General features: G+C 38.6%; 1 protein-coding gene across 2 annotated transcripts in view; it reads left to right on the top strand.

The window, feature by feature from the left end:
• FGF14 (fibroblast growth factor 14) overlaps window positions 1-24,706 on the top strand; it is a 373,226-nt gene that overhangs the window by 232,151 nt on the left and 116,369 nt on the right. The window contains exon 1 of one of the 2 annotated variants that reach the window (XM_059839304.1): window positions 21,910-22,102. The exons of the other annotated variant lie outside the window; for it this stretch is intronic. Within the exon in view, the coding sequence (XP_059695287.1) occupies window positions 21,910-22,102 (193 nt within the window). Of the gene's footprint in view, window positions 1-21,909; window positions 22,103-24,706 lie in introns of those variants that run through there. 2 annotated transcript variants of the gene reach the window in all.

Genomic DNA, 24,706 nt, shown 5'->3' with positions numbered 1-24,706 from the left:
GGATTCCTTTTTCTGGGGAACTTTTCTCCCTACACAGATTTTCCAGGGTATGGGTCTCCAGGACCCATGTTGCCAATCAGGCTACAGAAGGAACTGGGGGCACAGTTGTGGAATGCCAGGTGAAAATAAAAAAAATCTTGCCTTGTTCTTTTTTAAGTGGAAAATTTGTCATAGAAAAAATTCAAGGTTTTGGTCTGATGAGAAATGGTATAAGGTGAGAAGAGTCTACAGATCAATCACTGGAATTAAAAAAGTTCAGATTTCTGCAAAATTTACAGGCAGATTTCTTTGAGTATGTTTTCCAGTCAGGATCTGACTGTAATTTAAGGATGCTCTAGACTAACTCTTTCTCTGAAGCTGAAACCTATATCCTGTAAATCAAAGATTGCTCCCTTGCATACCTGCACATTCTCTTTCCCTCCTTCCCTTCTATACAAAATCACCCTTCCATTCATTTTGTTCACACGAAACAATATTTCACTTACAAATTTCTTCCCTGTCAGCAGTGGAGTGCATAAGCTCTTCTTGTGCCTGATTAGACAATAAAATGTTGTGATTAAGGACAAATATCTGATCTTCATGCAGATACATTTCAGAGAGACACTTCAGACACATGGGAGAATGGATATGTGAATTATTATATGCGTTGCTTCCTGTCTGCTATATATATGTGTAGGAATATTTATGCATGGTTACTCTTCTCATCTGATACCTCTGTGTCTTGGGCCAGGACCCCACTGTGCTGAGGCTGTTCCAAACAGTCTTTCTGTGTCTGAAAGCCAAAATTAATGGGATATATGGGATCACAGCCAATCTAAATTTAGTTTTCACCATATGTATTCCACTGCCACAAATAATAATTTAAATTACCTCCTCCACCCTCTTTTTTTTTTTTTTTTGGCTTCTATTTGTAGTTTTGTTCTGCTTCCTTGTTCTCACGCATTAACATGGTACAATAGCTGGACAATAAAAAGTGAGCATATATTTTTTAAAGACAGCTTTTTCAATAATAAATAATATTTATAAATAAATATTTTGCTGAACTTAGGCAGTTCAAAAGGTTCTTTACATCTTCCTTATGAGCTAATTTACATAGGCAACTATTCCATTAAATATCAGTTGTTATGGCTATCTTCCTCAATGTTCATTCCAGTCATTCTTATTTCAATTCTCAAAACATGAGGACATCTTAGAAATTACAGATAAGCTGCTATTAGTTTATGTATGATTTATTTATTAAACACTGGGAATTTGTATGGGTACAGCAAAAGGAAAAGGGCTCAGTGATTTTTACTGTCCTGTAGCATGACTGACATTATTAACCTTGGGCAAGGATTTTGGGTTGGCCTTCCAAATTGGAGATTATCAGCCTTTGCAAGTGTTGGTGGGTAGGTTGTTACCCTAAAAGCATTGCCTCAGGAGCCTGCCTTTGAAAGCCTCAGCCTCAGCTGAGCGGTTCAAAACTGGGGTGATAAACACATGGCCATTTCCTAGGAAAGCAAAATCCTTGTTTATGTGATGGAAGAGTTTAGGAGTTTTTTTGGAAAATTCCTTTAAATTGCTTTAGAAATTATTGACTAGAGCAAGCTAAGTATGATTTCTGTCCAAAATACATTTTTAAAAATGAAATTAATTTACAAGCATCCAGCATCTTCTTGCCCTACTTTTATTTATACTACTTAAGACAAATTCAGTATTGCTACTTCATACCAGGCTGGTGTTTGGGGTCCAGGCATTTAAAATCAGAACTTTTTTGAGGAGATGCCACAAATTTTCTCATCATTGAAGCCTTTTCTTATAAAGGACAGTTATTTCAGCATATGTTACTTTAGGATACAAATTTCTAATGGTTTTCATGAAACTAACCCTGTAATGTGCCCTGATCCACCACAACAAAAAAGCAGAAACCATGTATAATGCAGTATTTTATAATCATTCTCTTATATTTCCTGTTGCACAAACAAATTTTCAAGCTGAAATAGCAAGCAGCTTTTGCCTCAACAGAGATAAACATTTTTAAACACATTCAAAATAAATTCGGAGTACCGTAATTGGCAGCTATTTTGGTTCTGATCTATCAAAATCATTGACACTTTGCTATTGATTCCATGAAAAGTCACTTCATTAGTACTATCACTGCAATAAAAATAAGCACTTGTTATGAAGTGGGCTGGAATGAAAGAGGTTTTCAACATTATAACCAATAGAAAAAGGCAGTTTCTGTGTCTCACACAACCCACTCATTGAATCTGTGTGTTTGAAATAATTGGGGAAACAGGTCAGTGAACAATTTTACACAATCATAGAATTGTGAAGGCTGGAAAAGACCCCCAAGATCATTGAGTTCAATCTCTGGCTGCACCACATCAACTACATCACAGAACTAAGGGACATGTCCAGTAGTTTCTTGAATTCTTCCAGGGATGATGCCTCCATCACTTCCCTGGGCAGGCCATTGCCATGCTTCCTTTCAGTGAAGAAATTCTTCCTGATGTCCAACCTGAACCTCCTTTGGCACAACTTGAGGCCATTTCTTCTTGTCCTGTTGCTTGTGGCTTCGAGGAGGATGCCAAACCCTACCTTTCTACAGCCTCCTATAAATTATCTGAATTCATAGGTAGGTTACTAAAGCCCCTAAAGTTCATTTGCTACACAGGGAAAGCCAAGATAGGACCACAGAACCACAGATCTTTGTCCCATGGAAGGACAGTTTTTGTGTCAGGTATCGGAGATCAAACCTTAAAAACCCTGTATTGCAGAAGTCATGACCGAGACTTGGGCTGGACTGCTCTATATTTGCTCAGAAAGTTGAGACCACATACAGGTTAAATCAAAATAGTTTGCTTTAACATTTATTCTATAGCTTTGTGTTCTAAAGGTAACTTAGTAGCTGATCTAGTGATCACAGTGCTGAAGTATAGAAGAATATTTGTGAACATAATACGATAGTTTGAAAATTCCATGAGTCTACAGCATCTCCTTTCTATCAATGTAGAAAGTGTTTAAATCATTTTATGTCCCTGGCATTGACTTTGATATCGCCCAAATATTTGCATGAGATACTGTTTCTTTACAACAAAACCTCAGGAACATTCATTAAAATAGCTTTCCAGTGATTTAAAAAATGCAACTCAATTATTTTAAATGTTTATGAAGTTCTTATGATGGAATATTACAGTCATAGACTTCCAGTAGCAGTAACACTTCTGCTAACAGTTGCCAGACTAACTTCAGAAGTTCGGGCATGCAAGGCAACCACCTCTTACAGAGCACTAAGAATTTTGGTGTATTTTTGGTGTGTTTTAAGCAAATACGCCAAGCTTTTCTAAAGCTATTAATCTGGAAGGACTTGGGTTCTTTGTAGTCTCACATTCTTCTTCTCTGCCCTCCAGAACTGTGACTACATGGGGAGCGGGATCAGCATGAATATCCAGCAGGTTAACCTGCTAAAACTGATGCCATTTTTTCTTTTGGATGTGTGAGCTGCTCTTACTCCCCCTAAAGCTGTTGGTCACTAGAAGAGGGAAGCAGTGCTCACCTAAGGGAGCTGGAGACTGGTGGATAAATCAATGTAAAATGAAACTGCATTTTGTTCAGGAACTGAATATCTATATAAGCAGACAGAGAACAAGTGCAAAGAGAAATGTGCTCTTGGCTAAGACCTTTCATCTCCACAGAATGACTGTATCTTCTGTGACTGGGAAGTTGCATTTCTATACATCTAATCACTTTCAAAACAAGAAATGGATCCCTATTCTTGGCTCTTCATTGCTGAGCTCTGTTTATTGCCCCTTCCAGAATTTCAAAGCTGAGGATAAGTTGCATAGGAGGGGAGAAGTTGTCTGAAGATATTCAGTGTCTTGGTGGGAACATTCACTGACTAATCATTGACATTTCTTTTGTACATCTTGCTGACATCGACATGGCAATTAATTTTGCTTCTTCTGCACCATTATGTGCAAGAAGTGAGGAATGGCTAGATGTTCCCAAATTGCCTGTCAACGTTTAATTTTTAGCTCTTGAGTTTGTTAATGGTAAAGACACCTGCTGTGAATCTTTCTCATTATATTGCTTCTAACACAGGCATCTGACAGTATTCCTTGAATTTACACCTTTTGCTTTTAGGCTATGTCAAAAAAAGAAAAGATTTTCTGCTTACTAGGATATAACCCTTTTGTATGCTAACATATTAAACTCTGCATTCAGAAATAATTTTGTTTGAACCAGAGAAGCATCATCTTTCCACAAGAACAGGGAAATAATGTAAAAAGATGATTCCTTCTGCATCCGAAAATATTGTAGATATTCATCTTAGGATATTTAAAATAGTGGCTGATATTGCAAACTTTTTGTAGGCATTATGGACAGTTGAGATTTTCACAAATGACCAGCAAATGAGATCCCTTGATTTTTGTGTATCTAATTTGAAATTAGTTTTAAAGCCATGTCAACTCCACCTGTAATAGATTGCAGAGTTGTCACCCGAGCATTTGTTACTTTCGAGCATTTTTTCTTGTTTCTTAATTCCTGCTTGTTTAACTAAAATGAATATACTCAATTTTTTTCATGCAACTTTTAAACATGAAATTTTACTGGTATTTGAGTGCAAAGGCAGTATCCCTGTCAAGCAAAAAAAAAACTTGTGAATAAAATCTGTTTTATCTGTAGTTCCTTGTCTCTACTAACAAAATAAAATTTTACTTCTTTTCTTCAGTAGTGCTATAAACTCCTCTGGAATTGTTTGTATTTGTTCACTTGGTATTTACAGCCAGAGCCTTTTCTGGAGGCTGGGCTCAGGACTTTCTCGGTTATGTTAAACATTAGATTTATTTAATTTCTTCTGCCATGGTACAAAGCTAGCATGGAATAAAATTATGATAATTTTTAAAATAGCCTCTTCAGTTATAGATTTAATTGATTTGGACTATAGGTTGAAATAGACAGATGTCTGTATTGATAAAGAGATCTCAGCTACAGGTCTTTTACAAACAGGAGGGGTTTGGGAATGGCAGCTTACAAACCAGGCAATGAGAAGGAACAATCTCTTTCTTCTGTTCAGGCTGTAGCCCTGTGCAGCAAATACCTTCTAAGAGAAGGAGGCAGCAGGTAATTTGGTAGCCTTGTAACAAAAGAAAGAGAGGTATCCTGGCTTTCATTTCCTATTGGTAGGGCAGTTCTTTACCCTAGAGTGTTTAGTCTAAAAATCCCTTAGAAGATAGGTGCATAACTTACATGATTTAGAATTCTGAAGGGAAAGGCAAAGATTGTGGGTGGAGGGAAAAAGCAAGAGAGAGCAAAAAATTGGAGGCAGAAGGTAGTGAGAAAGAAAACACATTCAATAATTTCTGCCACTCTTAAGTACTGGAAGCATGTCTGATGGCATGTGATTCACAAAGATTAATAACTCAGGTTATTAAAAAAGTATTACTGAATTAACCGTGAGCATAATAATCCTCAAAGGTTTATCATTCTTACTGCTCAGGATAGTAAAAGAAAATAAAATAAAAATAAATCATTAGTATTGTCCCTTAATCCCTGAGATCTTCTTACAATATATCTAGCATGTCCAGATGTTCTACTGAAAATGACTCTTGCAAGCTTTGAATGCAATGATTTCCATGGGAAATTATTTAGCTAAAATAGATGCAGCTAATGAATGTTCATTTCTCTCTGCACTTTTCATTTGAATATCTTCATACTGTATCTACAGAAAGTTGTGACATTTGTGACCATATAAACACAAAAGACAAGTTGACTGTGCTAAACAAATCAATGTTCCCTCTCCTGTTTCATACCAGCTTGATGGTCTAAAAGGTCTTTTCCCACCTGAGCAGTTCCATGATTCAGCACACAAATGGCACTATGCCAACTGCAGCTTGACACAACACGAGTGCTCCAAGGCAGCTTCACCCTGCTTCTTGTCTTCTCTGGTTCTGATCTGAACCTGGTCTTCAGCAGAGAAGGAACAGCTTCTGAAGTATCTCTCTCATACCTAGGGAGAGAGACAGATCTCCAGAAAAGAAGAGAAGGAATAGTTAGCAAAATAAAGGATTAAAAGAGTAAAGATAACCTATCTGCAGGTTGGACAAAATAGACTTGTAAAATCTTGACATGGACAATGAAAAAGGGACAGATATTGAACCTAAATTGAGATCACAGAGCTCCTTTTAAGAAGCTGGAAGCAAAACCAGTTCCTATTGTTCCAAAACTGTTGAATGCTTCCCTCTCTCATTTCAACTAATTCTTAGAAGCACAGATTTATTAATAATCAGTAGAGGGTGGTGAGATTTTTCCAAAGTCTCAGTGGGTGTTTGTCTCCTTTGGACAAGTTGATCCATGTAGAGGGAGCCTAAGTTTCAAGCTTCTAGTGATGTTTAGGTGACCTCAGTCTAGTTCTTTGCATCTTCTGTTAGTGTAAATCTGTATCAACTGCAAATCTGAATCCTCAAAGAGTTCTTAATGCTTGTATGTGTTATATAGACATTTCTGCATAATCTCCCACTCCATCTTCCCATAGTGTTGTCTTAGTAATGTTATTTGATTAGCTGAAGATTTCTTAAAGGGTCATAATAAATATGAGGGTGTTTTAAAAAAATTGAGTAATATTAGCATTGTTTGGAGCTTGAGTTGAATCAGTATTACACAAAAAATAAAGGAACTATCTTTGATCTTGTAGCGATAGTACATAATAATGTCTTTTGAGTGAGCTTGAGCTCTATTGTTGCTCTTTGTGCCACCTGCTGGTTAGAGAGTAGGCAAAGGGGACTAGGGCAACATTTCTCTCACTCTGATGTTCAACTTCTGAATAGATTGTATTACCTGGCTTTTGTGTTTATTTGTCATAAAAAACCGAGTAATTTCAATTGTCAAGTTATCAGTTAAGGCAACATCACAAGTGAATTAGACTGTTCCGAGCCTCTATGATCTTTGCTTTTAAAGAATACATACTGGTTTCTTTTTTACTCATAAAATTTTAATTTTCTAAATGTGTGGTTTAGGGTGTTTCTTGCTTTATTTGCCATGTTATGTGGGGAGAGGATAAGCAAGGAAATTGCCTCTAATTGACAGTAATATTGAGTTTATCAGAGAAAAAACCTGTTTGTCTTTTTAAATCTACCTACTGTTCTTCAGAGTTCATTTCCTTTCCTGTATCAATAATTGTAATTACCACAAAACTAAGACTAAATGAACAACACTGAGAATATGGCCGTATTTATACTAAACTTAACTAGTCTGTATAGTTTAATTTATATTAAAGGATGTGCAGCTTTGTGCTCTACATCAAAACTTTACAAATATTCCGATGCTGGCAGCAGCACTGATTTCCTTTTATATTTTGTATTGTGGGAGAAAGCCATTAGTGGGAAGGCTAGGTGATGAAAGCAAAAATGTTTAGCATATGGAGATCACCAGTGAGCTGTAGGATTTGTCTTGTCCCAGCTGTCACAGAGGCTCAGTCCTTACAGGAGATACCACATGTACAGAGCAGTGTAACACTATGGGGGTACTTCAGTGGTTTCCTAAGGAAAGCTCTGCCACAAAGAAGAGAATAAGATTTGATTATAAGGAAGCTAAAACAAAGTAATTAACGATTCAAAAATAGCACAGACTGAATCTTGGCAATGTGCAAAGGGTGTGGTTCTTTGGTGGCAATATAAAGTTAACAAAGCCAAAGTAAAGGAGCAGAGAAACAAGAGGATTACTGGTGCTGTTGACCAAATAGAGAAAAGGGACAGAGAAAGTACATTTGAGGAAAAGTCAGTTTGTTGTCATTAATATACATTTGAAAATTGAGTATCCTCAAGGAGATCTTGGAAAAATAGAGGGGCTTTTTTGGCTTGTACTTCTGTGTTTATCTGGGGCAGAGCAACGCAGAGCAGGGCAGTATCTCTAGCCTGCCTTTAAATTCAAATGAAGTTAAAATTCATTTTCCCAGGGCAACGTCAACATGTGCTGATGGTTAGAATGAATAAACTTGTGTATTGTGTCTTAGCTAAATAAGGTATAGTGTTTAGTTTTATGGCAGAACTGCACCAAGAATATTTTTTTAATAACTGACTTAGTTCAATGAACAAAATTACATTAAGCTCATACAAAAAGCCAATAAATTATATAGTATTTTAATGTAAGAAGCTTTGAAATGAAAATATTCTTTCAAACTCAGTGTGTGTGAAAATGGCTGATGCTTTTCTTTTTTTATCTGAATATGTATTGGAAGCTGGGAGGGCTTTACAACATAGAGCATCCCAGATTTTCATCTCATGCTTTCATTTCACTTCCTCACTTCCAGCCCAAAAGCTGGAAGCATTTACAAGTATCTTGCAACTTATCTGCAGAGAAATAGTGAGGAGATAGCCAGCTCTTATCACAAAGAATAGATGCTCACAGTACTATTAATTTCTGCTAGCTAGATAATAAGCCTGCAGTTACTTTCCTCTCAGCTTTAAGGTCACTATGGGAGCCCCTGTGCGCAAAAAAGTGCGTGTATACCAGATTTTTTTAATATGTTAGAATGTTGATTAAGTATAGTCAGAAGAGAAAGAAGATCTGTCCTGGGATGTGTTCAGGCATCACTGAATAACCAGGAGAAATGATCAGAGCTACAATAAAAAATATTAAAGATCCAGCATGTATAACTGAATGCATGAAAGGGGCTAATCCCTGATAATTTATATTGTTACAGTGGCTCAAATGATAACTGTTTTACATAATCTTTTAATTAGCACCCTTGCGGGCTTTTGTGAGAAAATTTAAATGGCCTAAAGATTTCTGATGGGCATGAGCACTATAAGCAGGAAAAAAAAGAAATCCAGGATATTTCATCTTATGCCGGAATACAGAAAGCCTATTTCAAACAGCCACTTATCAACTACAGAAAATGGATAACTTTTAAAATAACTTTGAAAGTTTCATTTCTAAAAAGCTTATCTAAAACATTTTTTGTTGGTATAAACCCCTATAGGAACATAAAAACTTCATTGTGTTTGAAGCATCAGAGATACATTTCAGAGAGGCAGAATTAGGCTTAGGAATTTAAATCTAAAAGCTACTTTTAAGGCCAGTGGAAGAGGAATGGAGTCTTGCATTCAGCAGCTTAGAAACTGTGTTGGAAAAATGCCAATACATGCAGGGTGCTGGATACCACTGTTAACTGAAACTCTGAGACAATTCATGTTAAGGTAACTGTCTTATGAAGGGGATTTTCCCAGAAAATCCTCTGGTCTGACTTAATTTTTGTATGAGAACAAAAGGTCCTAGTCTTTGTTTGGAGAGAATCAGAATAGGGCACAGCAAGGCTTCTCCATGAATAACCACTCTGTCTTTTCTTAGATATTATACTATTCCTTCCTGTCTACTGCCAAGTAGTTAGAGATGACTGAAATTGTTAAAATATTTTCTCTAATTTTGCATTATATCATAAGCTATGATATAGATTTCCATTTCAGTAAGATCAGGTTTGTTGATTTGTAAGAGTATGATGCTCTTCGAATTGTTTTTCTTTTTCTTTTTTTAAATATGTAAGTACAATTTTTCTGGATTTTTTTGTCATTTACTATTGTTTTTATAGAAAAAAATGGCCACTTTATTTTTCAGTCTGCAAAAGAGATCTGTTCTTTCAGCTCAAAAAGGCTTTTCTGTAGCTTCATTTTTTTTCCTTGAATACTTGGAATAAAGAAAATAGTCTGAATTTAGTAATGATCAATTTGAAATTTGCTTAAATCACTATTGGTCACCGATTTCTTTGAGCAACATCTTTATTTATCTTATTTTCTAGTATCTCTCTCATTTGAGTGTTTTCACATGTGTCAGTGTACATGTATAAAACCTTAATTCCTTTATCCTTGTAAAAATATTCTGAGGACTTTTAAAGACTCATTTTCTTATGCTCTTCCATCTTTTACTATCTTTTCCTGACAGGCTCTCTGAAGTTTTGTTTTCTGGACTCAGTCTTACATTTCACCTTTGGCAGTGGGCAAATTGTGTGTTCCTGTGTGTTTAATTTTGTGTATAAATCTATGCCTTTCTAAAGCATACTTATTAAATAAATATTTTTAAGTAAAAATATAAGAAATTATGTCCTTTGATGATCTTTGGAGAAACTTTTTGAGTCTTAGAGCTAAATTGCTTAAGCTTTGTCAGGCAACTGCTGATATTCACATTTGAGCCTGTGTACACCATTGATAGATTACTTAGATAGATTACCTTGTAGAGGGAAAGTTTGAATGTTATGGGTCATAAATGAAAGGCATCAGAAAATAATATTTTGAAAATATACTGGAAGTGGTAAAGATGTTCTGTGCTTCAGAAAATCACATGTCCTGTGACACATGTAAGAAGCAGTCAAGGTTTAAATAGCCAACAGCTCCACAGTTTAAATGTGCTGACTTATAATCATAAATAATTTCAGAAATAAATTGTGCTCAGGCACCTTATCAGATAAAATATTTTTAATCCTTTTTTTGCATACATTTTCAATTGTTGTGAAACAGAAGAGTTTTTCTGTCTTGGGAAAAAGAAAACCATTAGATTTAGAAATATCTGTATGCTGTTCAGATCCAGGTCTCCTGCTGTTGGTAATCTTTTTTTTTTTTTAATGAGGATGTCTATTTTAAAAGTTGATTCAATGCAAAGTTGATCTGTCTGTATCCAAGGTTTTAGCAGTTAATTTAAAAGTTGTGAGTAGCATCAAAGCACTATTATTTTGTATGACACAATAGTAAATAAAATCACCAAGAACTTACTTATATGACTGATACTTAGAGAGTGGTATAGTACCCTATTGCCTATATGTAAAACTGCAACCATAACTTTAAACTATCCTCTTTTCTTCACAATAAATTATTTTATGTACATTTTTTGTCTTTGAGCTTTAAGGCCCAGAAAGGGTGGCTTTGTCTCTAGAGAGAAAATATTAGCAAAGAAGCTAAGGTTCAGAGCAATCTGGCTGCCAGATTGTTCTGTTTCTAATGACTTCTGTTCTTCCTTGTCAGTCTAGCATAGCCAGAACCTCTCACTTATTATTTACAGAGCACAGTTTGGATTGCATCAAAGAGAGCTTCCACTCATCAAGCTGTTTCCTGGTATTAATTTAGCTCTTCCTCCCTACATCTGTAGCTAAATCAAGTTTCCATAGAGTTTAAACTAAGTCTGGAAATAAGTAAAAAAGCCCCAAGGCTTGAGGTGATAAATTTTAATTTAAACTTGCCACTGAAAATACAAGACCTACCTGAACACAGGAGGGCAATGCAAGGGATTCTTACAGATTTTTGGTAATAAATGTGCCCCAGGTGATGGAGTTTGAAGAGAAATCTAGTCCACCAGTAGGGAGTTTAATTTTAAGGTGGATGGCTTGGGAAAAGTGGGGCTTGGGAAGGGACAGTGTTCTGCTTACCAGTGTCAAAGACTGAGCACGTTGAAGAGCTAATGTGGCTGGAGGGAAGTTTTAGCAGTCTCTGAGTCTAGTCCAAGTATTTTGTGTTGCCTGTTCATGCACTGATGGCCTCTACGTCACTTTTATATGTAAAATAAAAGACTGAAATGTATAGTCATTGACCAAGTTCTCAGAGACTGGAATGCAGCCTGCTAGAAAGTAAATCTCATACCAATGTCTGAAGTTGCAAGCTTTCTGGGAGGCAATTTCACAATAGTCTTAGGCAGATCTCAAATGATCCTACTGATGCCTTGAGAGGCTACCTAGAACAGACACTAGACAGATCTAAAGGAATAAAGTAGGTATTTATTAGAAGGCCTTCAAAGGATACAACTTGGGCAGTACAAGGACCCGGCTGTGGCTCCACCCCAGATGGATGCTGGGTCAGAAGTTTTCACACTTTTAGAGTCCATTTACATATTGGGGTAAATTATCCAATTATAGCTTGAGGTTATGAAGTCCCATCCTCCCAGATTGCTCTCTTCAGTTCGCTGTTGTTTGTACTTTTTGGGCCTGAAGCTGCAGTGGTGTCCTTGCTTCTCGGGTTGGAAGCGGATTATTTTGTGTAACTCAACTGTGAAGAGAACTTCCTAACACTTTGTATGAAGTTCAGAGTTATACACTACTGCAGTATAGAATCTGGAAAACATGAAGGCTAAAACTTAAGGCATCACTGCCCTGGAATACGATTGTCTTTTCCTACGACAAAAAGCATAGTTCTGATAGCTTCTGTGGGAGTCCTGTGTACACATACTGGTAGCTGACTCTTGGACCCTGTTTATGAGGTTTCAGCTGCATTAGGCAGAAAATGAGCTAATTATTCTATTAAAATAATGGCCATTCTTACATGAGAACTGCATTTATTTAAGTGTTAGATTGATAGGCATTTTAGGAGGAGCCTAATGAATCATTTGAATACTGATATAAGTAGGTGGATGCTATAACATTTTTAATAGTGCCTGAGATAATATTACACGTGATTAAACCTGTGCATGGCTTTTTTAAAATGCTAGGAGTAACTTTCTGTTTTTAAGATGAATGGAAACAGTCTTCCAACCAGCTAGGCTGATTTCTACTAAACCTTTTGCAACTCTTTGTGTTGGTCTTATAGCTATCTATTCTTTCATCCTAAATAATCCTACTTTTCAGCTTAACGTCAAAGCCCCTGTAAAAATATCAGTAGGTAAAGCATATCCTTTGCAGATTTTGAACAATTGTGTTATTCAACAAATGGCAGAGGAAACTGAAGTGAATATTCTCCTTAGAATTTTTAGTTTGCTCGTGTCATTATTTGCAGGAATTTTATAGATAAATGCAAAGCCTGTACAGTTTCAGTCTCATAAACATCACTCTATGAAAAATACAAGCAAATAATTGTTTATTTTTCACATCAGAACATCTTCTGCAACTTGAAATTATTAGGATTAAGGCAGAAACCAACCCCATGTAAATAAATCTATATTTATTTTTCCTGAAGTTGCTTAACGTTTTTCTTTTTTTTTTTTTTTAAAGGTGCAGTATGCTATTACACAGATGTTGAAAAATAATTCTACCACACAATTTTTACTCAGCTAGTGTCTGGTACAAATAACTCCATTTTTTTTTTAATTACTTGCAGTGCAAGGAATTAAAGAAAAATATGACAATATGTGTTGCAAGATATTCCTCAGTCAATATATCTGTGAATAACTAGACAAACAGTGTCCACTGCTGGCAAATCAGATAATTGCACTGCACTTTAGAGAGATATGATGTTGAAAGCTTTTGATGAGTTAAGTCTTAAAAGTCAGATATTTTGTGTTACTTTGTTGGACTGGGTTGTGAAATCAGGTCACTATATTAGAAGCATTCATGCTATTACCACTAATAATAAATACTGTGGTATTTGAAGTAATAGCCAGGAATATCACCACAGTAACTTAAGTAGGCACTCCAATTTTTTCAGGATTTAAAAATAATTCCAGTATTCATTATATTTTATCTAACATGTCTACAAAATGAATAAAAAGGTAGCAAAAGTCTGTGAAATTTGTCTTGATGTTTTAGATCATATAAGTAACAAGATGGGTAAGCAGAAGATCTTAAATTCCTATTTTTCTTCTTAGGTCAAAGCATTAATTACTGATTTTGTTAGGTTTTTTTAAAGACATAAAAAAGTGTAGAAGAAATCAATGTTTCTGTTTTGGAAGAAGTAAAATGGAAATGCTGATACAGCAAGTACCACTGATGTTGATGAAGCTTGAGCTGAATTTAACAGATTATCAAAGAGGAAAGAGAAGGGTGATATCTAGAAAGTTTCCTCCTGGCATTTTTTGTTTTGTAATAGATAATATTTGTTTGCATCTTTTGCTTAACAATAGTGTGTCAATGCAAAGAAAATCTTTCAGTCAAAGAAAATAATATAGAATGAAAGAAACATTGAGGGGGAGAAAGGAAAAATCTGTTCCTATGCTTATATAAACTATATTAGCTTGTCAAATACTTCTAAAAATCTAGATTAACTGAAAAGAAGCTAGCCATAATTGTTTTTACAGAGATTTATATCTGTCATCAATTTATTGCATTCAATGAAATTATTAGACAATGCACTGAATTTTCTGTTTGTTTGGAAAGGGGAACAGGGCAACAGAGTATGGGACTTTTTTCAGAGGATATTGGTTGTGTCTGAGCCTCAAAGGACAGGTCATGTATATTTGATTAGACTTGAGAGGGAATCAAGGCTTACCCTTTGGATGAATGTGGCATTAGCCAGAATTGTATATCTGCATTTTCTCTCTTCAGTACCCAGAGAAATACTGTGTGACTTTCCCTCTTGAACAAGAAAAGAACAGGATGCTAGTTTTGTTTGGTTATTTATTTTTTTCTTTGTAAATGTCATTAAAATAGTATCAAAGGGATTGCAAATCAAAAGTTATTCAAAAGTTAATCAAAAGTAGAATAATTGCAAACAAAGATGACTATCTGAAAGGGGTTTTTGTGAAATTAATCACACTGTCAATTTTAGGTCACATAGCAGAAAATAACACCATTTTTCCTAGATTATTTGGCAGGGAGTATTTTTCATGCTTTCTTCCAAGAAACAAAGTATTGTTGTGGATGACTTTGTGTGGGCATGTGTGCAATCATGCACATGGGCAGACATGCTGCAGTTCTTCCTGTCACTGGTAAAAATCACTTTTTATACTTAGAAGGTTATTAGATGCATTTTGAGGGGAATCGTTCTTCTGCTTCTCAAGATAGCAATTTATGTACATCTCTGCTCATACTATCTTTTCTGTTCAGTATTTTATTTTAATGCATATAAAGTGCTTTTTCTCCTGGATCTCTGTGAGATGGTCAAAATCCAACATCTTCCTTGTTCCAAGGGTTCAGAAGTACTGCACATTTTTTTCTCATATTGTCATGTGTTTTCATACTGGTTCCAAGGAAAGTGAGAAATCCATTAGTAAATATGTTCTAGGTGCAGGAAATCCTCACTGGAGAGTAGCATGAAACAGATAGAGCAGCTTACATGCTCTGCCAGCTGTACTGACTCCAGAGCAAATTCACTGTAGAGACAGTTTCTTAGGGACTGTGTTTCCTTTGTTTCTGTACAGCAAAATTAAGCAGACTCACCTTACAGGGACTTTCAGTTACTCCAGAGAATGACAGCAAAGTCTATTGCATGCTCCGGAAGTCAGGCCAAGCAGACAAGTCCTGCTGTGGCTAGATAAGTAAACACAACAGATGTTGGCTTAAGCTGTGCATACTAATGAAGAAGCTCTCCATGCTGTATTTAGGCCTCTAAATCTTAAACTGCTCTCTGCAGCTGTGTGGACTAAAGATGGGGGGCGGGGGGGGGTGGTGTTTGGGATTGTTTTTCTTTAATGAAAGTCCTTTTTCTGGCTTGTGTCACCAGAGCCTTGTTTGAAGCAGTCTTATGGCAGATCTGCTTTTAGCTTTAGTGAGAACAAAAGTAATGGTAATGTGTATCTGTAATTAGCTATTAGGAACCTCTCTTTAAAGAGATTCTTTCATTTTTAAAGATAAAATATTATATATGTCACTGCAGAAACCACAAAGTATTTAATTTTAATTACTTTTTTGGATTATATACTGAATGTGATCTTGATTCTTTTTAATTTTTTTATTCCTTCTCTGTCGTTTTTAACTGTTTAAAAGAGACTTACTGGGTTTAAGTTTTGGGCCTCGGCGAGCTATTTTGGTGATCCTTATATGATCTCTGTCCTGTACAGATATTCCTGTCCACCCAGCTGGTTTCTTTTGTTCACCTGGTCTCAAAGAAGTGGTACCAGAAGTAAAGACAGAGTGAAAAACAGAAAGAGTCATGAATGATTCACAGGAGCTTTGCTAAAAGTTAGCAGCTGTAATCATACATCTTATCTGGCCAAAAGATCAATTATTAAAAATAGTGTTAAGAATCTTCATCCACTTTTTTCCCTTATTGAACCATGAAGAGTTAGCCCATGGAATGAAAAATTAAACTCTGAATTAAGGCAGGTATTTTACTTGACACAGGATTATTTATAAGACTCATTACTGCGGGATAATCCATGCAATCTAGCATTGGAAAGGAAAGGGGGACAGCAAAGTAAAAAAAAAGCGAAAGCAAAAGAAATCTAAGAATCATGTAATGTCTAAAGAGTAAGTCAATATCTAGTGTAGAGGTACTTAGTCCTTCGAGTTATGGATATATCTAAGGAAATATGTGAAAGAAATTAATGTAATATGTGAAAGAAGTGGTCAATGCAGAAGAAATATTGCTCCTGAGCTGCTATAGGCAGCATTGTAGGTGTTGTGTTTGGATAGTGTTATGTATTTGAATAGAATGTTTTGATAGTTCTCTGCATAAGCAGTCATCTAATGCTAGACTTGGTTGCATTAATTTATTCTTGCATATACAGGAATTATATTTTAATGTTTTTTCTTATGAGTTGGATACATAAGCCAAATCCTGTGAAGAAGCTGGATAAAATATGTGCAGTCCCTTGAACAATATATTGGAAGCTTACTTTTGTCTTAATTAAACGGGTTCACCTGATCTATTTAAGCAAGTGAGTCCACAGGACCTTATCTGTATTTAGTAAATTTTAATAGGCATGATTTTGGCTCCTTGAGTACGTTGTGAATGCTAAGACTGAAAGTGCTTTTGACACAAAGAAGTGTGAAAGGATAGAAATCCAAATTCTGTGAAGCTTATTATCATGTTAAACAAATTTTGTTCTTAAATGTTCTTCAAAGTCTTATCAATGAGTCATCTTCAAAGTCATATCAAAGTCTAATCAATCAAGTGTTCAGGGTGTTAAGGATTTTAAATTTCACTGCTTCATAGTACACTGCCTTTTGGGAAACTAACAATAACTTATAAGGAGAATTATATCCAGAATAATAGACAAGAACATATAAAATGTTCTAATGACCTAATTTAAACTGTTAACAGCTCATGGCACAAACATACTGTACTAGTCTTTCAAACATGGAATGCACATAAGCTATCTGAAAAGGGAATTCTAATCTATGTTTTAGTACGTTCATACTGGTCTGTTAATGAAAGAGGTGATCTTTTAAGCTGACAAATGCTTTTCTATGTTTTTCAGTTTTGTACAATTAGACAATTACCAATCTATAGAGTAAGCCGTAGATTATGCTTCACCTTGTTCAAGTCATTACTTCTCTTGCTCCACCTTGTTTCCCCAAGACATTTAAATCAAGAATTGAAAGTTACTGTTGCTTACCAGCACCCATCCTCCCTATACATACACACTGTGTGCATTGGGAAGTTATCAGTTTGCAATTACACTAATAATTCTATTTGTAGGACTGTATCACATTTTCTTATGATATTTGGGGGAGTGGAGGGGTCTTAGTATGTTCATTGAATTTTGAGACTTTACTTATGGTCCACCTAAACTGCCAGCAACCTTCAATAATTTGTTTTTGTCAGAAGCAACAAATCAGAATTCCAACTTCAGCTGCAAACAGTACTTTGGCAATCAGTCTGATCAGAAGCACCACAAGGTTGATGAAATAAATCCATCACTATTTAGAAACAAGTAATTTCTCCATTCCCGAAATGTCTCTTCTTAGAATAATAAATTTTCCCATGGTCTAGATGTAATTTTATGCATGCCTTTCAATTGTTAGGCCTAAGTTGGTACTTTCATGCCTAGACCATCCTATTTTTGAATGGTATAAGGAGTGAGGTGCTAATACTTTTGCTACTATAGAACACAACATCTCCCGAAGGAAAAGAAGAAACATTTCAAAAGACACAGAAGAATCTTCAGCTCTGTAGAATCTGAAAGAACATCTAGATTCACTATACTTTATTAATAACTTCTAGAATGTCAGCTGACTTTACCTCATCATCTTCTAGTGTATTTAACTGGACAAGTGAGCTCTGTGAGCCCTTCTCTTTGCAAGCAAGTGCAATAAAAACTTCACCAGAGCTCATGAAACTTAAACATGTTTAGTAGTAACGTACTAATCTGACATTTTGCGCTTGTAGAAAACATATGCTTGTAAGAAATTTGGGCTTTATTTGATTTATTTTGTTTCAGTTTTGATATCAAGAGTGGTTTCAGGATATCTGGGAGAAGAAAATTTGGGTGAAGTGTGTGCACATGACTGCATACCTGAAGAAGATATTTTTGTTTACATTGAAATGGCTTATGAAAGGAAAATCTCTGTAGAGTTTTCATGGCTGCATTGAACTGCATTACTCTGCAGCTTGTAACATTATCCAAGTTTTTGCAAAACATATAATGAGTTAAAATAAATGAATAAAAACGAAAAAACCCACAGCCCATAATGTGTAAAGATGACATTTTAAGTTCTATACATTTTGTAGCTTATGGATCTAGGAAGAATAGAATATAAAGCATTGAATACCATCTTTCCTAATTGAATTTCTTATAAAAGCATTTTATGTATCTCTAGTACATGCACATATGTAAATAACAATAGTGTATATTTTAATATTGAACTTTCATGCCTGAAAAGGTGACATTGAAATTTACATGTTAAATTAGGTGAAATGGAATACGGTTTCTTCCCAGTTATACATTAAACAAAAAGAGTAATAATAAAGTTTCATCCCATAACATATAATAAAGCAAGTATTTTATCCACACTTTATATACATTGAAGTTTTCACTATAAAATTAATCAAACAAAGAAATTTTATAGATTCTATAATGTTTTTGTTTAGAAAACTTCTGAAATCCATAATAAAATACCAGTTAGAAATGAATAGATGGGAGAGTAGAAAGCACTGAAAACCTTTTCTCCCCCTCTTTGCATTTTAATACTTTGTTTTCATATCCAGAGTTTTGTTAATCAGAAATAAAACTCCATTTAATGTAAAAAAGTGTCATAAATAAGATATATCCATTTGTCCTAAACGCATATACTCATGCAGTTCCCAGTTTTTAAGGTATCTGATATGTTCATACTTGGGCAATCTATGTTAGCAGAATCTCGCTTTGACTAGAATTGCACACATTTTATCACAGGTTAGGACACCAGATGGCTCTCTTGAGTTTTCTTTGTAAAACCCCAAGATGTAAACAACTGCTCTGCATTTCTGAGATGTGAGTACAAGGCTTTTCTTTTTTTTCTTTTTTTTTTTTTTTTCCCCTCTGGAGTAAGAAACACATTTTCTCTTTGTCTATAGGCATACCGCCCATTTTCCCCCTCTCTCTTGCTTTTCTTTGCCATCACCCTGAGCTTCGCGTGGTTGAGAAATGTCAGAGTGTTTTGGCAAAGGCCCAGCATTTGAAGGAAAATATAGAAAGGAACAATAGTAGTAGATAGTATATGATGCATAGCATCCTCTGATGCTATAAAGAGGAACTTGGGACCCACACCCTTTTGGAGAGAGTTTCTCATGCAAATGTTAGGGTTCTGTTATACCTCTGCATTCCTGAGAGATAGTGGGTGGCTGGCCTCTATTTCACTCTACTCCCTCTCATTCATTCCTTTGTTTGGAGCCAGCAGCCAAGTCGAGCTGACTTTGGGCTGTGTCCTGCCAGCTCCCCGCAGTGGGGCCGGGGTGTCCCCGAGCTGTGTGCGGCCGGGCGCTGCTCCGCTGTCCGTGGTGCTGCAGGCAGAAACAGACGGACAGACGGGACAGGGACCGGGGCCGGATAGCGGGAGGCCCGCTGGGGCAGCACTCAGAGGAGCGCTTCCCTCCTGAGGGGTCTTAAGGAATGCTACTCCGTGTCTTGCGCACTTTTGAGGAGGGAGGAAAAAGAAAGCAGTATGCAAAAATACTACGCTGAAATTTAATTTCTTTTTTTAGAAAACAACCACCTGTCTAATTGCATTAGTTAAGGCAATTGTAACCGTTGTAAGGAAATTGCTGCTTTGTAAAAATTGCCAGATAGAAAATCCAATGAGTCTTAGCTGAATCTCTTTAGAGACACTTTTAAATAGAATTAAAATGTATTATCCAGATCCGATTGTGCATGTTCTGTTCCTAGTTGGTCTAGTATTAATACAAAATCCCTGTATACTGGAGTTCCCACCATACACTTTTGCCCTCTGTATAAAAATAGCGCTTTATAGATTAAAGGATTTAGGGGTAAAAATGGTCAATATCAAAGAAGCTGAAGCCTCTGATGAAACAAGAATCTATTCTTGCATACTAGGTTCTGTATTGCAAAACAGTGAATATTTCTGGATTCATATTTACACTTCCAAGCCCGTTAAAAAAAAAAAACAAAAAACAAAACCAAAAAACCAAAAAACCAAAACAAAAACACCAAAGCACCAAAGGAAAACAAAAAAACCCTCAAAACCATCTAATAAGAGATTAGAGCACCGTAAAAACAGTATAAAAATAGATATTATATGATAATTGCCTGTGCAAACATCTGCCCTTCTTTATAGGCTAACTTAATATTTTTCTGTGTAGCTGCTTGTTTTCTTCCTCTGCTTTCCTCAGGCTAGCTAAAACTTCAGGAAGTTTGACCATTAGGCTTGCAGAAAGTAAATCCAAAAAACTTTTAGCCATTATTTGAAAAGGAAAGAAGTGTGCTGTTTTATATTACATGGCATTTACTATTTGCAGTGCCTTGTGAACTTCTCGGGGTAGATACTTCTTAGCTGTTCTGTGTCTAGTGATCTCGGCTGGTGCTTCCTTAAGTGCTCCAAGACATAGCCTGTAATTTTACACGGTGCTGGTGATTAGTAAATCCACCTGCTGTGGCTGTTTGTGGGTGCCCCATGTTTGTGGGTGCACTTTGGTATCTGAGTTGAGCCCACGGCTCCAAAACCTTCCCATGAGGCAGAACCCCGTCTCCCCCCAGAGTTCCCCTCCTGCTCGGTCCGTTCCTCGATGTGAGCCGAGGAGCGGCGGGCGGGGGGACTGGCGGGGCAGGGTGCCCTTGGCGGAGCGCGTTGTCGCCTCGCCCGCCTGCCCTGCCTCCCGGCTTCCCCTCCTGGGGACGGCGACAGGTGCCGGTGTCACCGCTGGGGGCGGCGGGGGCGGCCGGCAGGGAGCCGCTGCCGGGGAGCTGGAGAGAGGGTGCGTGCGAGGGATCCTCGGTGTGCCGGGCCGGGCGAAGGAGAACGGGGAGGGCCATACGCCCCTCTGGCAGCTCGCAGAGCCCTCCTTCTTTCCCCGGGAAGGGATCCCCGCACGAAGCCGCCCGGAAACCTAACGGGGGGCAGAGGCAGTTGGCGGCGGATCCACAGGGAACCTCCCAGTTCCCACCAGAAAACCACATCAGCATCACCCTGTTCCTCCGCCTCTCTCCCCCTTTTCTTTTTTCTTCTGTCTTTCCCCATTCCCCCTCCTCCACTGCTTGCACCCTCGCCGCCCCTCGCCTTGGGGAGGACAAAAAAAGCTCCAGCAGTGCGTGCCTCTGTGTGTGTGTGTTTGTGTGTGCGTGTGTGTCTGTGTGTGTGTGTGTCTGTGTGTATGCGTGCGTGTGTAGGGGAGGCTGGAGCGGGGTGGGACCGAGGAGCCGTGATTACAGCTCTCCCCGGAGAAGAAGATTGCTCTCTCCAGATGCTGATTTCTGAAGCACTTGGCAATCATCAGGCGGGAGCCGGGAAGAGGCGGCGGTAGCCGCCCCGGCCGTGGCGATGGCAGCGCCGGGCGAGCGGGCGGCGGCGGCTCGGGGCTGAGGGGCAGCCCCAGGAGGCGACGCTGCCTGGCGGACCCGACCCGACCCGATCGACCCGACCCGACCGGGCGCGGCTCTGCCCCGAGTCCCGCTCGCTCCGCCATCCCGCCCGAGCAGGTGCCCCAGCGCCGGGACACGGCGGGGGGGGACGGCGGGGCACCCATGCGGTGACCCTTGGCGGCGGCAGCTCCCGCCGGCCGCACGGTGCGGGCGCCCCTCCGCAGCCGCGCCTCGGGCCGGAGGAGGCTCCCGCTCGCCCTCGCCCCGGGGATGGGATCCCGCCGGGGCTGAGCACCTCGCCGCCTCCCTCCTCCCTGCCCGGCGTGGGCGAGCCGGCGAGCAGCCATGGCAGCGGCCATCGCCAGCGGCTTGATCCGCCAGAAGCGGCAGGCGAGGGAGCAGCACTGGGACCGGCCCTCGGCCAGCAGGAGGCGGAACAGCCCCAACAAGAACCGCGGGCTCTGCAATGGCAACCTGGTGGACATCTTCTCCAAGGTCCGCATCTTCGGGCTCAAGAAGCGGCGGTTGCGGCGCCAAGGTGCGTCCCTGTGGCCGGGCCCGCCCGCGGGCTCCCGGGGGGCGGGCGGGAGGGGGCAACCTGTGGCGAGAAACTTCCCGGGCCGGGCGCCGCCCCGGGTCCTGCCCGCCGGCGGCTCCCGGCTCCCCGGCAGCGGGTGAAGGCTCCGCGGGCTGCAGCCTGCGCACCTTCCGTCGGGACCCCCGGAGCCAGCCTTGCTTCCCGGCTGTCGGCTCCGGGGCTCCGGTGTGAGTCACGACAGGTGTGCTGAGGGCAGCGAGCCCCTCGGGGAGCCGTGCCCGCCGCCCCGCACCTCCCCGTCTCGCTTGTGTTTCTCTCTGAAGGACAAAGAGCGCACAGAGATCTGGGTGTCCGGTGTCCGGGGGCCGTCGGTCGCCAGCCCCTTCCCCGAGCCACCAATATGCTTTTGGCAGGTGCAGCCTGGCTGTAGTGAAGGGGTCCCTCCCCACTGCTCGGTGACTTTCCAGTCAGCGCAGTGAGAGGTGAGGCACATCCGGCGTCGGTGGGAAAGCTTCTTGGCATTCCTACGGGTACCCAGGTGCCTGTTGCCCGTTCCCAGCCAGGGCCTTGCCGTGCAGACCAGCAGGTTTTGCAGGCAGCTCTTCTTCAGGGTAGATGCCCAGGAGTCAATGGAGAAAACTGGTACCTTGCTGATTACATTCTATCCAGTACTTTGTATTAGAACCCTAGAAATAAAAGGACTAAAATGGTGTTGCAGTGACTTCTCTAATTTTTTAAAAATTTTGTGGCATTCAACAGCATTCAGAAAGGGTAATGGACTTACTATATGACCTAAGGAAACAAGTAGTTTTATAACAAAATTATTATATTGTGAAGAGTGGAAATGTTAAGTATCACTTGAAACATGGCTAATACCTACCAGTCAGTGATAAAGTACAAACCACCCTCTGTTGCATTATACAGAATGCCACCATGTGTTATAGTTTGGTATGTATACTACAGCTCTGCTTTAGGTTGGATCGGGAGATCATTTTAAGCACAATAAGGGAACTCTCTTGATTGATGCTTCCTCCTTCTTTTCCATGGCTCACATTTGAAAAAACATAAATCAACAAAGTCCCCACAATTTTATTTTTACATGGCTTTCTTGCCGTAAAATTATTTGTTGTAACTCCTAATGCAAGCCAAATCTTGCCATTTTTAGATAGTACAGGGATACAGCAAAGATGAGCAGGAAAATGTCAGTGGCAAAATCTATGGTGGCTTTTTTCCAGAGAGGTCTATGTGTGCTTTAAAAGACTAGAGTATCTGGTTTATGATGGTGGATTTTTATAAGTGATACTCTTCAGGAAAATAAGTTTAGAGATTGCTAACAGCAATTGTGTTTGACCACCTGTGCAGTCTTTTTTGGGGGAAAACTCTGTATTTGACAGTGTTACCATTTGAGGAGGAGAGGACTGCCTTGCAACACTGAGATGCCAAACATTTTTTTAGGTGAGAAGGGACTTCTAAGAGACTTTTGAATTCATCCTTTTCCATCCATTTATTTTTCATAAGGCACTTTGTCACATTCTTGAAAAAGAGAACTGAATTAGAACATAACTCCACTGTTAACCTATACCACTGACACAGAACATTTCAGCGAGAACAATCAAAACACGGGCTGTTCACTGGTAAAATCTGCAGTATCAGACCCCTGAGTTTATCTTTCTTCATGATGAGACATGGGGATATTGATCCATTGGTTTACATTAATGTCTCAGAATTACTGCTCTTCTGTAAGAATTCCTGCTGAAAAAAGTACTATCATAGCTTGTACTGTCTCTGTTCCTGATGCACAAAGTGATACATGGAATACCTGTGGATTCAAAGTTGTATTCTATTTAAGAGACAAACTGAAGAAGCAATGAAGCCAAAGTCATTACTTAAACATCTTATGCAGGATAGTTTTGAGTGAATAATCATTTGTGAAAAAACCCAAACAAACCACATTTTATAAGGGCAATTGCTTTAAAAAACATTATAAGAGTTACAAAATGAGCATTTATCAGGGTCTGCCTTTAGGTTTTCTAAACTGAGTTAAATGACCAGTGAATTCATCACTGAAATCATACTGTCAAATTCATTAAAATAAGTCTTTGCCAAGCAAAATAGGACAAATTTCAAAACATCTGTTGTCAGAAAGGTGCTATGGGGTTTTGACAAATAAACCTTGTGTAAATGATACAGAGTGTCACAAGAGCATTGTGAAAACTGAGCTAATCGAGATGTGACAAACCATCTGTAGCATTCTCATCCAATTCAATGGAAGAGTAGAATTATATGCAGATTTTTTTTTTTTTAATGTAGAGCAGTAAAAGCAAGACTGCTTTTCTTGGAATAAAAATGTGTTATGCTTTGTACTTACATATGAAAAGTAACTGTCTTCCCATCTTTGAAACAGTCAGGCAGCAAAAACTAGTGATGCTGCTTTTTAAATTAAAAATACACATTTAACCTCGTACATATATGTACTAATGTGAATTACGTAGATATGCGCAATATATGCACACATACAAACATGTCAGCAAACTTTAAAAAATATTCTTGATTTTAAAATTCTTCTTTAAGAATGCCTGTTAGTACTGTTTTTTGTTCAGTGGG

The sequence above is a fragment of the Haemorhous mexicanus genome, chromosome 2 (genome assembly GCF_027477595.1).
Source record: "Haemorhous mexicanus isolate bHaeMex1 chromosome 2, bHaeMex1.pri, whole genome shotgun sequence".
Classification (NCBI taxonomy): Eukaryota; Metazoa; Chordata; class Aves; order Passeriformes; family Fringillidae; genus Haemorhous; species Haemorhous mexicanus.
Note: the sequence above shows the minus strand (reverse complement) of the source record. Positions and strands in the feature narration are given on the sequence as shown.